General features: G+C 38.8%; 1 protein-coding gene across 1 annotated transcript in view; it reads right to left on the reverse strand.

Annotated features, from left to right (window-relative positions):
• Positions 1-17874, reverse strand: part of NEK10 (NIMA related kinase 10) — a 312540-nt gene that overhangs the window by 242969 nt on the left and 51697 nt on the right. Inside the window, exons 8-16 of the mRNA XM_060021364.1 lie at positions 15245-15286; positions 13756-13834; positions 12732-12799; positions 11031-11110; positions 9564-9650; positions 6679-6903; positions 3732-3871; positions 3033-3094; positions 572-649 (exon numbers count right to left, since the gene is read on the reverse strand). Of these exons, the coding sequence (XP_059877347.1) occupies positions 572-649; positions 3033-3094; positions 3732-3871; positions 6679-6903; positions 9564-9650; positions 11031-11110; positions 12732-12799; positions 13756-13834; positions 15245-15286 (861 nt within the window). The remainder of the gene's footprint in view (positions 1-571; positions 650-3032; positions 3095-3731; positions 3872-6678; positions 6904-9563; positions 9651-11030; positions 11111-12731; positions 12800-13755; positions 13835-15244; positions 15287-17874) is intronic.

The raw sequence follows: 17874 nt of genomic DNA on the forward strand, positions 1-17874 counted from the left end.
AAATGCTACTGACTGTGGTCCGTGCTTAAAGATGGCACATAATTTTCCCCGTAGTATTATTTTGATACACAAGCAATGTTTTTAAAACATAGAACTTACAGATAAGCAAAGAAATGTCTAAATAAAATCACCTAAATCCCTACAGAGAAACTACTGTTAAGCCTTCTACATTGTTTTTTGGGTTTTTTTTTTTTTTTTGCCGTATGTGGGCCTCTCACTGTTGTGGCCTTTCCCGTTGCAGAGCACAGGCTCCAGATACGCAGGCTCAGTGGCCATGGCTCATGGGCCTAGCCGCTCCGCGGCATGTGGGATCTTCCCGGACCGGCGCATGAACCCGTGTCCCCTGCATCGGCAGGCAGACTCTCAACCACTGTGCCACCAGGGAAGCCCCTCTACATTGTTTTAACAGCATTTGTTTCCATGCCAGCCTCCCTCACCAGATATTCTTCCCTCTCGGTCAGTACAGGGGACCAGTGCTAACCTAAAAATTCTAAAATTCATAGATTATATTACCAAAATTTCCCCAGATTCCAGTAACTTGATGTTAAAGAATAATGGATATGTTTATTACCTGTAATAGATTAGTTTTTGCTGCATTCTTTTGTTTATTTCGTAAAATTAATTTTGCTATTGTATATATACCATTTTCCTGGAAGAATAAAGATGCCATGTTATCAGTGACCAGCAACAATGCTATGGAGATACACAGCATAAAGAAGGAAGGAACAATTTTAAAATATTAAAGAAGAAATGTTAGTATAATTTTGGAATCAGGAGTAAATATTACAGGACAATACTAAAACTGTCAGTGTAATACTTTTAAACATCAACGACTATAACCACATCATAAAATCTCAACTGTCGTTAAAGATTATAAATAACAAAGTATATCAATTAAAAGTGATTTAAATACTTTAAAAACAAAGAGTAGGGGGCAAAAAAAGGGGGCAGTAAAGGGATCCAAATGCCTTTATATTTTGCATTTTAAATATCTAATTATGAAATATTTCTCCCTTTATTGTTTTGTTAAACAATACATGTAGATAAACTAGTATAGAAAAGAAGATAGAAAAATAAGAGAAAAATCATAGATTTTTAAAAATGAAAGTTATTTGTATAAATGGTTAACATCTTTCTAGCCTTATTCTAATACAAATACAGACATGGGGGAATGAACAAAAAGTATTACCTTATTGCTACATTTTTTATTATCTATTAAATACATAATTTACTGAACTCTACTCTATGTGGGCATTTATATTATAACTGTGAAGAGCTTTACCTGCCTTATTACATTTAGTCTTCATAGCTGTTCTGTGAATTAGTCTGTAATTTCCTTGTTTTATACATGACAAAGTCAAAACTTAGGCTAAATATTTTTCCAGAGGCCAAGACAGCAAGCAATGATAACAGGACTGAGCCTCCCCCTGCCTCAGCAGCCACCCTGACCTGCTGAGCTTCCCCAGGGACTCTGATCACTGCTGACATGATCCGTTACTAACTTTATGAATTTATGTATTTTTAAGTTGATGTACTGAACAAAAAAACCTTTTCTCTGTAAAATTCAACAAGCAGGAAATAACTTTTATAATAGAATAGGGTTGTATACAAATGTGTGTATTCACACACACACACACACACACACACACACATATGACTGTATATGTAGTGAATTGGTTAATGAATTATGCTTTGTGTGCTCTGTGAAATCAGTTTCCTGGCAATAAATATTTTGTTTGGTGTGTTTTAATCACCTCTAGCTGAATAACTTCATGTCCTCTTAAAGTGACTGCTATCCTTAACTCATGGTGTCCTATGCCCCATAGGAATTAAAACAATTAAATTAAAACAATTCAGAATACTGGGTCATATGGTAGTTCTATTTGTAGTTTTTTAAGGAACCTCCATAGTGGCTGTACCAATTCACATTCCCACCAGCAGTGCAAGAGTGATCCCTTTTCTCCGCACCCTCTCCAGCATTTATTGTTTCTAGATATTTTGATGATTGCCATTGTGACCGATGTGAGATGATATCTCATTGTAGTTTTGATTTGCATTTCTCTAATGATTAATGATGTTGAGCATTCTTTCATGTGTCAATCCCACTACTGGGCATATACCCTGAGAAAAACATAATTCAAAAAGAGTCATGTACCAAAATGTTCATTGCAGCTCTATTTACAATAGCCAGGAGATGGAAACAACATAAGTGTCCATCATCGGATGAATGGATAAAGAAGATGTGGCAGGTATATGCAATGGAATATTACTCAGCCATAAAAAGAAACGAAATTGAGTTATTTGCAGTGAGGTGGATGGACCTAGAGTCTGTCATACAGAGTGAAGTAAGTCAGAAAGAGAAAGACAAATACAGTATGCTAACACATATATATGGAATATAAGAAAAAAAATGTCATGAAGAACCTAGGGGTAAGATGGGAATAAAGACACAGATCTACTAGAGAAGGGACTTGAGGATATGGCGAGGGGGAAGGGTAAGCTGTGACAAAGTGAGAGAGTGGCATGGACATATATACACTACCAAACGTAAAATAGATAGCTAGTGGGACGCAGCCGCATAGCACAGGGAGATCAGCTCGGTGTTTTGTGACCACCTGGATGGATGAGATAGGGAGGGTGGGAGGGAGGGAGATGCAAGAGGGAGGAGATATGGGAACATATGTATATGTATAACTGATTCACTTTGTTATAAAGCAGAAACTAACACACCATTGTAAAGCAATTATACTCCAATAAAGATGTAAAAACAAAAAACAATTCAGAATAGCTTTAAAAAAAAAGATAAAGAAAATGAAATAGACTGCACGTAATATTGGGAATAAACACCATCAGTTACCTACATGGCAGTTCTTTTTAAGCTGAGTTAAAAGAGGAAGGACAAGAATATAAAATGGAATTCTAAATGTTAAATAAGACATATTACAATATTTTTAAGCCATGTTCCAGGATACAGGTGTCACCTGAGGTGGGCTCCCTCCATCGTGACAGGTCCTGGCACCCTGTCCTCTCACCTGAACCACCTGGTGGGCGTTGGTGTCGTCGAGCACCAGTTCCGTGAGGGCCGCACAGCAGGCTGCAACGAAAACCACCAAATGCCGTGTCTGTCGTGGCCATGGCGGCACTTGCACATCAGCAATCTCGCTCCCTGCCTCAGAGAATTTTGTTGGCAGAGACATTCCTCAAAAAACACTAATTTTCCCTCTGGCACGTCTCTGGGAGAAAGGCACCTGAGTTGTGCTGGCTGGTACCTTTCTTCTTCGTGTAGCTCACATGCATGCACACCTCATGGCAGCCTGTGGGGCACCCCTAATGCACCCCGCTGTGCATGGAGTGGGGGGGGGGCAGGCACCGTCAGCCCCATACCCAACATGTGCCCTGTGTGGAGCACGTGCTCAATGTACATGGACAATGGTCAGGTAAATAGTGCGTACTTTAAATATATTATCCAAATTAACCCTTATAATCCGAGTATGAACTACTTTAGAGGGCTAACAGGTTAGGCCACAGAACTTGGCAAGCACAGGAAAGTTTGGGGTGTCTTTAACCTGCAAGTCCAACACTGGTACCAAGAAGTTTCAGGCATCCACATGAATTTAACTTCACATTTTTTAAGTTATAAATATAATTAATATATCATTATAATTTTATAATAGAATAATACAAGGTTAAACAGTATCAAATAATGAAACATAATAATATGATATAAATACCTGCTTGAAGAGAGAAAGTATTTTCTTGTATTTCCCGAGGGCTGAAATCTTCTGACAAATGAAGCTGCTGGATTTGGCCTGCCGCATTGGCACTAGACAGGCTTCCAATGGAGGAACGATCAGAAACAAAATTTCTGTCCCTGAAAAAGAAAAGTTAATGCACAGACCAATTTATCAATGGTAGTTCATGGTCAGTGCTTTCTGATTCCCGTTTTATAAATCTTTGCCTCCCCAGGTCATAAAGTTTTCTCCTGTGTGACCTTCCAATCCACTCAGACATGATTTTTGTGTGAAGTGTGAGGTAGGAGTCATCTCTCTATTTTGCACATGGCTGCCTTTGTTTTGAACTCTATTCTTCTGCCATTTACTTGAATACATCTCAGTCTTCATCATTCTGAGTTTTGTCTTTTTCCATTAAATTCCAATCTTCTTTTATTTTAGGAAAGTTCTCTTCTATTAGATGATTGAGGCTTTCCAAAATTTCCTTTTGTTTTGTTCTCTACCTTAGGGATATCAATTATCCACGTGTTGAGAACCCATCTTCTGCAGGCCATATCCTTCATTTTATGTTGTTCTTATTCCCTTGTCTTCCTCCTCTGCATCGTGTGTAAGTTTTCAAGCACGCCCTTCCTTTCACTAACTCCACATTCTTTCTGGTACTCAGTCTCTGCATGTTGTTCAGTCCTCATCTTCTTTCCCAGCTTCACAATCATTCTATTCTCCTTTTTACTACCCTATCATCTCATCTTTAATCTCATTTCATAAACTTCATGTTCTGTTTAATGTCTTTGATAAAATAAAGCATTTGTTTTTCTGTTTACTTAGTGCAACATCTTCCACAATAGATCATTCGTCTGTCTTTATCTGCTTTGTTCCCTTCTGTTTTACATGGTTGCCATATTTTTTCATGCATTTATTTTTATGGCAGCAGCTCTATGTAGATTTCTATATACCCAAACGTAAAGTGGATGGAGTCTCCCTGGCCTCCCTCCTGTGTCATCTGGGCCCTCTGCCCTTCTTTCGGGGAGCATAGGGAAGGTAATGGAATAGTTGCAGTCAATGATCTTTAATTATGTTAAAACTTGAATTTTAGGGATCACTCTATCTGATCAAGAGTATGTAACCTTTTAGTAACTGCCTTTGAGTTTGGGACTGCAGGTGAATGGGCGTGAACAGATTTCCTATAAACCACCTTGACAACAGAGGCTGTTCATACTCAAGCCAGCAGACAACCTGGCAACCTCACCCCTTGTACCAGCTCCAGGCAGCCCATCTCTGAAAGGATATTGTTTACACAGCTGGTGTAATAAATTCTCCCAGAGCACTGAGCCATATTTAATATAGAGTAAGTATTGACATACATCTTCTTCCCAGGGAAGACATTTCTAACATTGTACCATAGAAGTGGACTGGGAAAATTACTCTTTAGATGTGAAAGAACTCTTTTCTATCAAGAATGGTTCCTCCAAAAGGGGAAAACTAGTACCTTATATTAAACTCAGTTCTATGTTGTCAAAAGGCAGGTTTTGCCCTTGAAGTATTGCTTAACTATTATATAATTTAATTTTATCATCAAGAAAATAGCTGCTCTCCACGAGGGCTACCCACAGCCACTGTAATACGTATGATGGACAAAAATAACCACCACCATCATCCTATAAACTCAAGTGGAAAAAAACCCTTGCAATCATAATTACTTTGACTGTGGGGCTAGCTCATTATGCCACAATACTAACGAAAGATTTATAATTTATACTTTAAAGTACTTGAGATTTTTATGTGATATTCATAAAAGCAAGTAGATTGTTAACAGTCTACACATTATTTCCTTGGTTTTGGTAATGACAGAAATTGTTAACAAAGTCACGGTTCATATCTCTAGTCTGTTCTTATGCTTTGGAAAGTTCCTTCAGAGAATGGAGCTGATGACACATAGCTCCACAATATCAAGTTATCAGGCACAATAAGCACAAAGTCTGAATAATATTGATTTGATAACAAGTCATATTAAAATTGATGTTACTCTGCTTTTATTAGAATGAACTTTATTTACATACTACAGATAACTGTGATCTTTTTCCAGGCAGATATAATCCTTTTCAACTTTGATTCAGCACCTAGGGGGATGAATTATGCTCTATAATAATTTTAGGTAATAGATCCTTCCCATTGGTGGTACCAGTAATATTGTTATTCAATACTTCAATACTTGTAATACAATACCATATCTACTATTTTTTGTTATTGTTATAATTTTTGCAACATAATTCAAGAGAATTTCAGTTTGAAACTATTTTAACAAGCCATTCCTTCCCCAGATTTATGGCTTTGAATACCACCAGATTCTTTTTTTTGTTTTTTTTTTTTTGCGGTACGCGGGCCTCTCACTGTTGTGGCCTCTCCCGTTGTGGAGCACAGGCTCAGCGGCCATGGCTCACAGGCCCAGCCGCTCTGCAGCATGCGGAATCTTCCCGGACCGGGCCACGAACCCGTGTCCCCTGCATCAGCAGGCGGACTCTCAACCACTGCGCCACCAGGGAAGCCCCAGATTCTACTTTTAAAAGAGAGACAACAAGGTCTTAATCCACCTCAGAGCACTGCCACGGAGATTAGAGAGAAAAGAGGAGCAACTGGCCCAGGGTCAGTAACATGGAATCATTTGAATAACCGTATTTCCCCCTATTTTAACTAAGGATCATACATCCGTTACTTTAATGCAGGCTGGTGATTCAAAAAATATGTCAGGGCTCCCAAGGAGCTGAAAAGATGAACGCTCCTGACATTGATTTAGAGCCTGTTTGCAACAAGTAAAAATGACTCTGTAGAACATGAATGACCAAAGAATGGGAGGGAGCCAGCTGAGCACATGCCCACCCTGCCCTCGAACAGCTGAGACCCCAGCCTTCATCAGCCAGAGTGAAGCAGGCCAAAGCCTACTCTGACTCACCCTCGTAAAATATGAAGAAGCTGCTTGATGCCTCCCCAAATGCGAATTTCCACACTGATCTCAGGGTCCTCACAAATCTGAACCAGGATCCAGACGACGCTCCACAGCAGCTGTAGGTGGTCTGAGTGCAGCAAGCTGAGGAGGATGGGGACACCCTCGTAGAGCTTCACCTGCTCTCTCACCTGGCGCTCGGCACAGAGCAGGCGCAGCAGCTCAGCCGAGAGCCTGCGAGGGATGGGCGGGAGGGGAGACTCAGCTCAGTGGTGGCTTGACTTGATTCACACGGAGCTGCCGACATGCACGGACGGTCGCGCTAACAGGCTCTATGTCACAGTCAGCTCATGTTCTCTGTAGAGGGCTGGATCACAGCCAAGTGTTTGCAGCTCTATGGGCCATACAGTCTCTGTCATGAGTACCCAGCCATGCCAACATGTGCAAAAGCAGCCACAGACAACACATGAAAACCAATGGGCATGGCTGTGTGCCAATAAATCTTTATTCACAAAAACAGGCAGGGAGCCAAATTTAGCCTGCAGGTCATAGTTTCTGGACCACTTTCTAAGTCATATCCTCATGGTATCCCCATTAGTCTGGCTAAAAACCTACTAACGAGCAAACAGGCATCAAGTACATACAATGGGACCTGAATTATGCTCAAGACAAAAGAAATATAAAAGCTTTATCCTAGTCTTCAGAAACTTACTATGTGATTGCAAAAATAAGACATTAATACCTGATGGCAAAAACACTATGATCCAGGGAAATTAAATGCAAAGTGCTCAGTGAATATCTGGAGAGTAAAATAAAGATAATGATGGCATAAGACATAAGGTTCAACTAAGCTCTGAAACATTATGATTATAGACGTTTCATAGAGCTGTCCTGAATCCTCCAGGCTCACACTCTGAACACTCTTCCTGGATGGTGTTATTTATTCCTATGGCTTCAAACACTCCCTCTACCCTGGCACTGTGATCTCAGCCCAGGCATCACTCCAAACCTATAGAGGTTCCAGCAGTCACTTAACTGTTCCACAGGCACTAACCCCACTGTTTCTAAACTCAGTCATTATCCTCCTCCCCAAATCAGCCCTTCCATTTATGTCCCCGATCTGGACTCAGGACACCACAGTCTTTTCAATTTCCAAGCCAAAGACTGGGAATCCTCCAAGACACTCCCTTCTTCTCCAACCAGTGGAGAGCCTTTGGTGCCCCCTGTTTCCTGGGCAAGCACTGGGGTTAATTCTTCTGTGAGTCCTGCAGCTAGCTAAACCCACTGCCCCTCCATCCTTTTGAGCCTCGATTATGCTCAAGATATAAGCTTCTCTGTCACTCTGCTCGCCAATATTTCCATTCTCATCCTGCTTCACAATTCCTTTCCCTGAGCTAATTTTCCATGGCTCCTCTCCCTCCCAAACTTTTATGCTCTGACATATGTTCTTTGGTAGACAGTACTCTTCACCTTCTCAAACTTTCTACACCAAAAATACCCTCCTTGTTCTAAGTGGATCTCATTGTGTGGCTAAATTCCACACTCCACACACTGCAATCAGAATAACTGTCCCCACAAAATCAATCTGATCATGATTAAAATCTGTGAGTCTCCATGTTCATGATAAAAACCACACTACTAGGCACAAAGAGCCCATCATGACCTCGCTAAAGGTATCTCATCTATAAAATATAGAAAGAGAATTGTAGATCAAACAAGTTAAAACACAAAAGTGCTTAGAGCAGGGCCTGGCATGTAGAAGGCCTGGCCAAAATTAGCTCTATTTCTAACTTATCAAAATTAGCTCTATTTCTAACTTATCTAACTTATTATCTAACTTATAAGCCAACTTATCTAACTAGTTTTCTGGCAGCCTACCTCCTGCACTCTGCTGTAGCTGCGCCCACCCATGCACGCTCCTCTCTCACACAGCACTGCAGGCCTCCAGGTGGGAGCATATTCTGTTTTCACTTGCTCTCTTCCTCTGCCTAGACAACTGCTCCTTCTTTTAGGAGACTTGGCATGACCCCTCGCTCTGATTGGAGGTGCTGCTCCATGCCCTCAGGGTATCTATCCTGTGCATCCACTGACCACACCACCTACAATGTTGTGGTGAAACTGATGATTTGTGTGTCTGCCCCTCTCCTACACCATGCAACCATATCTTATTCATCTTTGGTTTTCCAACACCTGTGCAGAGGCTATTGGGTGAATCAATTCAGACAACCAAGTCTAAGTATAGTTTGTAAAAGAGGGTTAAATTGGCTTAGATGAAGAATTCAAGGGATTTACTATGAGTTAAATGTCAGTGTTTTATTGCTTGGGATTTCTGTTAACTATTTGCCTCTTTAGAAAATTATGACTTACTCGACTAAATATCATATAATGCAGGTAATCTAATAAATATCTGGATACAGTAAGTTTTTAGGGCAATAGGTAGTTCAAGTGAAAATGAGTTCATTTTACTCTAGATTCTGTTTTGGTCATGAAATAAGTCAGTAGCTATCAATGTATTTTACTTGCCTTAAGCAAAATAGATTTTAGGAATCTAATCACTTATTCAACACACAATCTGAAATTACTGAAAGTAGAGCCACCTCAGAGTTTCTTTCCTTAAGGAGACAGGATGTAAATAAATGTAATAAAAAATATTAAAGATGTAATCATGAGATTTATATATTTCAAATCTATGACCAGTTCTAGAAGTAAAGCAGGACCAGAGACAAATCGATATATCTCTTTGCTATTGGTTACTTTATATAAACTTAAATAGAAGATAAATGCCAAGTTGACGCATGATATTCAGTTAACAATGTAAATAACATAAGTAAAATAATAATAATCATTTTCATTAAATGTCAGACACTGTCATTTTCCCCTGTTAGCAGTCCTACCTTTTGGAAAGCAAGTCATATTCATGTAAAATCATCAGCAGATTTTCTACAATGTTGAGTTCACTTATTTTCTCCCTACATTCTGGACTACAAATTGAAAAGTATTAGTAACTATGAAAAATGTATTTTACCATATCCATGTATTTAATATCTTAGCCCTCATATTATCCCAGGAGGAGAAACAAAATGCAATGTAGCTCTATGGGGCAGGGCTACATTAAACTCCGACATTCAATAAGTATTATATGTCATAAATTTAAATTTGTTTAATAACAGTATGATGATAACATGATTTCCTTTGGAGAAAGGGAATCATATGCTGTTCACAAAAAAGCAATGATCAGCGTTACTCACAGTAGCCAAGATATAGAAATGACCTTATATATCCTTTGATAGATGAAGTGGTTAAAGAAAATGTGATATACATATTTATATATATAATTGAATATTTATATATAGTTATAATTGAATATTGTTCAGCCATAAAAAGTCCTGTCATTTGTGACAATATGGATGAACCTAGAGAACAATCTGTTAAATGAAATAAGCCAAACAGAGAAGGGCAACTACCATACGGTATCACTTATATGTGGAATCTAAAATAAACAAACAAAACCGACTACATAGAAACAGAATAGAATGGAGGGTGTTTACTAGGGGCTGGAAGTAGGGGGAAACAGGGAGATGTAGGTTAAAGGGTACAAACTTTCAGTTATAAGAAGAATGAGCACTAAGGATCCAATGTGCAGCACAGCAACTACAGTTAATAATATGGGGTTGTGCACTTGAAAGTTGCTGAGAGATCTTACATGTTCTCGTCACAAAACCAAAAAAAAGAGTTAACTATGAGAGGTGATGGATGTATTAATTATCTTGATCTTGGTAATCATTCCACGGTGTATATGTGTATCAAATCATTATGTTGTACACTTCAAATACATAAAATTATATTTGTCAATTAGTCCTCAATTAAGTTGGAAAAAAACCCAAAAAACAAAAAAGCAGTGATCCACTTACTGGTATAAAAACATATTTAAAGCTTTTTAATTTAAAATAATCATAACATCTGTAGGGGTTATCTAGAATTTTTTAAAGGGCAAAAATATTTGAAAATGTTAAAATATAAATAGGGGAGAGAATGAAGAAAACAAGTCAGGGAGATTCAACTTCCAAGACATATTGTGTAATTTTGAAAGTAGAAGTAACTGAGGGTTGGATGAAAAAACTAGGTAAATATTTCTAGTCAGGGAAAAAAAAAGAAAATTTTAAACTGCTTTGCTGCTCCAACTTAAATTCTAAAATGATGCTTTTCTATCCCGGATCCTTTTCAGTATAGTTATGGTACTTCATGTTTATTTTTCACAAATTTTAACTAAGTAGATGACAAAATAAATAGAGAAACTGATCTATTTTGCATTTCTTCCATCTGAGTTGCTAAAGCAGCAGAACTTATTAAAATACACTCACCTTTCAGCTAAACTAGCCACAGCCAGAAGGGCACCCAACAGAACGTTAGTATCTCGGGCACTGAGTAAATTTACTAATGTCTGAAAAATGAAGTAAAATAAGGTTTAATTATGTAAGTACTACAAGCTTCTTGAACAGTATGTTTCCTTCTAAAGATCATAGAGGCTTAACCTCAAAATTTGTTAAACATTCACAATCCCCAGTTCTTAAGGGGCAGGCATCCACCCCCTCTTCAGACGAGCTCCTTGTAAGCATTACTTGCCCAGGACAGGAAGCAAAGGGACCACGATACATGGCCCTCTACTTCCAAGTGCCCACGCTGTCTGCTCTCTGTCTTCTGGTAGCGACCAGTCACTGAGCACTCATTCTGAGTTGGGCATTGGCATTGTGGCAGGCACTTTCCAAATTATGAAAGTACTTTTTCAACAAAATGTTGAAGACTGTCATTTTTTCCCAAACTAAGCAAGATATGCTAACACTACCAGACAATCCATTTGCCTCTCAAATTTCTGAGTAACATCACTGAGTTGGGAGTCGTCTATATCTTATCAGTCACCTTCTCGGGATTCCCATTACTACAAATTTACATATTTTCCCTCTAAATTTTTAGAACTCAGGGTCCCCCAAAGCACACACCCAAACATACTTCAGACCAGAGCTGTATAACAGCTCAGACCTGTTATTCAGACCTGTATAACAACTACTAGGCTGATTTTGGGTTTCTATTATGTGGGTTTTTCCCCTTTATGATCTTATGCATTTTCTATGGAGCTATTATTATCTTTGTTTCTCAGATCCCTTCCTCTTTTTCTTTTCTCACTTTTTGCTTTCTGTCTTCTAACATAATATTTCTCAAAATGCAGTCACTGATATATCATTTCACAATTTTTGTCATGTCCACCCTTAACACCTTAATGCTACTCAAATATGTTCTTCAAATTCTAAGTGATATCAGTGAAATATATAGCTATTGAAATAAAAAATGTTGACCTGTATTATCACTAAGAATCACCCCCCCCCATACAATGAGCAGCATGTGTTAACACATTTTAGGCAACTTTGCTCTAATATATGCTGGAAAGTGGCTTCCTGGGATATAAAAACTCAACAAATTATTGAAACCTGGCTCTAGGCAGCTACCAGCTAAATAGTTTTGCTGTAAATATAAATGTAGTCTGTTTTGATTAAACCTGCATTCATTCATCTTGAAATATGTATTTGACCCATAGGCTTATAATACTAAACCATCTTATTATGAAGTTAAACCATATGAAATTGACCTACACACCAGGGTAATTTCACATGGTTCAAACTAATATAACCTCATGTGTCAAATGGAATGTATTTATATGTATACATACACATATATGTATTTATTTATTTATTTGTAAACACACACCTAGGGTCAGTTTATATATAGTCAAGGTTTTACAAGCAACATTTAAATTAAGCAATAAACTTAGTTGATTAAGCAATAAAGAATTAAATGACATAGAACAAAGAAAAAAGTTTCAGAAAACCTTTATTTGCTGTTTCTATATTTACTCCTTAGGCAGGTTAGCAGAGATTGGCAATTTTAGGCTAGGTTAGCAGGCTTGAGAATTATAATTACACATGGCTTGACCACAAGGGCTCTGGACTCTAGCATGTGAACCACCACCATATGAAGCTGAAGCAGGAACTCCTTCTGGGACCACTCACCTTGTGGGCTCTGCTTGTGGTGACCCATTCTCTTTGGTCTTTGACAGCAGCAAGTTTTTGAAAAATATCTATAAAGGAATGGAATATCTCAATGAGGGATTTGAAGCTTAAAGGGGGTCAGTGCTCATAGAGCCTCAGGTCTCAAGTACTGATGGGCAAGCAAAGGAAGGACAAATGGGAACACAGGCCACACAAAAAGGACAATGGAGGGAGGAGGGACAGGGTTGATTTTTTTTACTTCAAGAATCACCTTTCAAGCTCAACTAGTATTTATTATATATTACTATTATAATAATAAAATTTGGAGATAGCAAGAAAATTAAACCTTCCCTTCCACTTAAAGTTGAATGAGTTCCTTAATATCATTACAAGTTCATAGTGAAACCTATTCTTCAAAGATAGTCCCCATAAAGATTTCATGTGATGGACTTAGCAAGGTTCCTCAGTGGAGGGGAACGGCTGGCCTCACAGAATCTTCCTGGTCCCTGAGGCTCACCACAGATTCCTCTCTCCCTGGAATTGAGAATTAAGGTCCTGTCCTGTGCACACAAAGAAAGTGGGCTCACTCTCACGAGAGCAGGAGTGTGCACTCATCAAATCCAGGGAGCACGGAAGGTGGGCTGGGAAGAGCTTCCAAAAAGAGAAGCTTTGTAAGTGGGTATTGTTATTACCCCAATCTTACAGATGAAAAATGAATAGTCTCTGACATTTTAATAGAAATCGAAGGAGGCAAAAAATATTTTTACCAAAATTTGTTTTTATGGAAGGAAATCTCTCTTGCACTAAATAAACTAAGCTTGTGCTCAATGAAAATCTTTTAAAACATGAAATCGGGTTTTTCAAGGTAAGAACTGTGATTTAAATATCTCCCCTCTGGGTACATTTTGCCACTGAGCATAACAGCTGGCATGGACTCTCAAGCTCATAGCTGTGTGGGGACCCCCGTGAGTATTCAAAGCGTCCCCCCTTCCCTGCTGCAAATGCTATGCCCGGAAGGCCAGCTGCGTCCCGGGACCGCGCTTACACGTCATGTTGACCAGCTTGTCCACGCTGTGCTGCGCCTCCCCGGAGCCGAGGTACCCGTGGGCCACGATCTCCATGTACTGCGGTGGGGGGAGGGGGAGACCGACAGGCGAATCAGAGGGGAGGACGCTCAAGCACACAGCAGGTGAGGGGAAAGGTTGTGCACTTCTGAAAATGAGCTGTAGGTGGCACAACAGCTTCACCAAACAATACTTGGTGCCCCTGGGTCTGCTTCACTCAAGGGCAGAAGGGAGTGGGTTTCTGGGTTCTTGGCTTCTGTGGAACACCCCAAAGTGGAGGGAGGGACCTGGAAAGATTGTTTAAACTCTCAAAAGTCCCAAGATGACTCCTAACTGGATAAATTTGTGTTGCAATTTAGCCTCCAAATAAAAGATACAAGTAAGATGCAATAATATAGTACATAGAATTTTAATTCTTCAATGTAACTTTTCAGCAGAATTTTAATAACACACTGCATATATTTTATCGACCTTATGTTTTATAACATCCTAAATTATATCTAACCAGCATACAAGCAGATAGCAATAATCAGAATGAAATGTATGGGGTAGTCTAATAATCCCTCACTGTGGATGACTGATTGTAATAAGTTCAGAGAAACACACATAAATTTCTGACATTTTAATGAAAGTAGAATGGATAAAAAGATCCTTTACAATATAATTTTATTAAAGATTATTTCATTAAATGAGCTAAACCTCTAGCCAATTAAAAATTTTCTTAAAAATAAAAACAAGATATGTTTTATCAATTTCCCAATAAAAAAATAATAAAATAGATTTAATATTAAATTGTCATTAAAATTAATCATCCATTAATAACTCAGGATGAGTTTGTAGGGCCACGGGTTTATTATGAAAATTATTCTTTCCATACATGGTATAGATTTCAGGAGAATGGGCTGTTTCAACTGTTTCCATGCCTGGAAATTTTGTTTGATTGTATTAGTAAGCCCAAACATTGGACTGTCTCAGCATATATATTCACCTCCTTACTTTGCCTCAGTAGTTACCAAAGCAGAAAAATAAATGAAGTCAAGATCATTCCTCACATTGTCATTTATTTTTAATATTTTAGTGAGCACAGCAATTCTTTTTTGTGTGGAAAAGTTATGAACATCTTCATAACCAATATTTTCTCCCACCATTTGGTGTGTGCAATGCTGAAGCCTGGGGCCTGCCAGACAACACCTATTTATTTTCTTTACTAACTAAAGACAGGTGACCTTTTATATTGATAGAACTTTCTAGTTTCAACAGGCTGGGTAAAGTGAGCCCAATTAGCCAAGAGAAAATGTCACGAGTCCCTCCCTGCTCTGTGTGTATCCTGCCTCATGCTCACACTCACAACCCTGCCTGCTCCTCTCCTTGGCATGCAGCTAAGGTAAGAAAGACATCTTCTGTCACACACCTGTGTAATCTCTGCCTAAAAGAGAAAGGCAAAACCAGCCACCACAAAAGGAATCTTACCTGAGCTAGGTTTTCAATCCCACCCAAGCTATGGAGTATTTCCTGATAAAATAAAAACAACAGAACACACATGAAAGATGAGAGTGGTGAGGGGAATGTATTTTACATGCAATCTATTTATTAAGTTATGAGTTTTAATTATTCTTTGAAGACCCACATTCTAACATAAATATGGAAAACTTTAATGTTTTCCAGTCATACTATATTTAAGATAAGTTATTAATAAATATGAATGAAAGTTGGGTTGAGATTAAGAGAATGTAAGTATGCTCAGAACTGCAGCCTGACTCCTAATTCTTTTTACTTCCTCTCATGTCATCATAAAATGTTAGAGCTGGAAAAAGCTGTTAGATATCATTCCCTTCAACACCCTCATATTACAGAGTAGGAAAACTAAGACCCAGAATGGTAAACCATTTGCCTAAGTGACAGAGCCTGGATAAGAATCCAGCATCACTGAATCCCAGGACCTTCCTCTAGGCCTCTGCCTAGTGTGGCCCATGGACCAGCAGCAAAAACACCATCTGGAGCTGATTAGAAATGCAGAATCTCCTACTCCCCCCAGACCTGCTGAATGACACTATGAATTTCAACAAGATCCCTGGGAAATTCACACGCCCAATAAAATCTGAGCAGCATTGCTCTAGTAGACTAGACGACAGGGCTTCTCCTTAAAATGATGTGGCTTATCCTAAACTAATGTAAGGATAATCATTGCAAAATGTCCTCGGATATAGGTCTTTAAAATCAATTCCCAATAACAAGGCACTGCATGAAACTTCTGAAAAGTGCTTATTAAGAGAGAGAGTGCTGGGAGGCTGGAGTTGTGAAAGGAACTGGTTTGGAGCTCTCCTAACAGTTGATGCTCTCAGGTTACCCACACTGACATTTATCTTGGGGTTAATGGGTTTCAGGTGGCCCTAACCTGTGTAACTCTGTATTGACACCTCTCTCCTCACTTTCTATGCACACAAGGAAGTTATTTGAAATACAAACATTAGCCAACATTCCAACTCTGGAAAGTTCAGGGCAATGAGTACGTGACTGTGAGGGCGCGATCTCGTTCTACCCGGAAGCTGAGTGGGCAGCTGAGGAAAGGCTCAGGGGCTCAAGGCCTCCTGGGTCAAGGTTTCCTTATTCTGTGTGAAGGGAATTTGGAAGCGACATACCCTTGTTTAAATTAAGAATAAAGGTACATTTATAACGCTATTAAAAATCGTTCTATGACCACCTATTAATTTGAATTCCCATGATTGCTATTCACTTTAGAAGACCTATAATTAAAGAACGTAAGAATATTGTATACATTATCACTAATTTTGGTGGAAATTTTATACATATAAAAATAACATTTTAAAACCACTTATATATTTTTTTAACATCTTTATTGGAGTATAATTGCTTTACAATGGTGTGTTAGTTTCTGCTTTATAACAAAGTGAATCAGTTATACATATATATATACATATTTTCCCATATCTCTTCCCTCTTGCATCTCCCTCCCTCCCACCAACCCTATCCCACCCCTCCAGGCGGTCACAAAGCACCGAGCTGATCTCCCTGTGCTATGCGGCTGCTTCCCACTAGCTATCTATTTTGCGTTTGGTAGTGTATATGTGTCCATGCCACTCTCTCACTTTGTCACAGCTTACCCTTCCCCCTCCCCATATCCTCAAGTCCATTCTCTAGTAGGTCTGTGTCTTTATTCCTGTCTTACCCCTAGGTTCTTCATGACTTTTTTTTTTCTTAGATTCCATATATACGTGTTAACATATGGTATTTGTTTCTCTCTTTCTCACTTACTTCACTCTGTATGACAGACTCTAGGTCCATCCACCTCACTACAAATATCTCAATTTCGTTTTAAACAACCCAATCCAAACATGGGCAGGAGACCTAAATAGACATTTCTCTAAAGAAGGTATACAGATTGCCAACAAACACATGAAAGAATGCTCAACATCATTAATCATTAGAGAAATGCAAATCAAAACTACAATGAGATATCACCTCACACCGGTCAGAATGGCCATCATCAAAAAATCCACAAACAATAAATGCTGAAGATGGTGTAAGAGGGAACCCTCTTACACTGTTGGTGGGAATGTAAAGTGATACAGCCACTATGGAGAACAGTATGGAGGTTCCTTAAAAAACTAAAAATAGAACTACCATATGACCCAGCAATCCCACTACTGGGCATATACCCTGAGAAAACCATAATTCAAAAAGAGTCATGTACCAAAATGTTCATTGCAGCTCTATTTACAATAGCCAGGACATGGAAGCAACCTAAGTGTCCATCAAAAGATGAATGGATAAAGAAGATGTGGCACATATATACAATGGAAAATTACTCAGCCATAAAAAGACACATATTTTTGCAGCAAATATTTTTTTTTTCATTCCTGTTAGGTAAGATCCCTGGGTTAGGCTCTGAAGGGGACACAAATATATAGATGACAGAGGCTGACTTCACTGAGCTGCAAGCAAGCATAAGGCAGATGTACAAATAACTGGAATTGAAGATAGAATTGGTAAGTGTTATAAGAAAGTTATACATGAGGTGCTGTGATGTTGCAGAGGAGGGACATATAATAGCCTGCTGAGAGGACTAAGGAAAACTTTGT

Source organism: Delphinus delphis, chromosome 10, assembly GCF_949987515.2.
Source record: "Delphinus delphis chromosome 10, mDelDel1.2, whole genome shotgun sequence".
Classification (NCBI taxonomy): domain Eukaryota; kingdom Metazoa; phylum Chordata; class Mammalia; order Artiodactyla; family Delphinidae; genus Delphinus; species Delphinus delphis.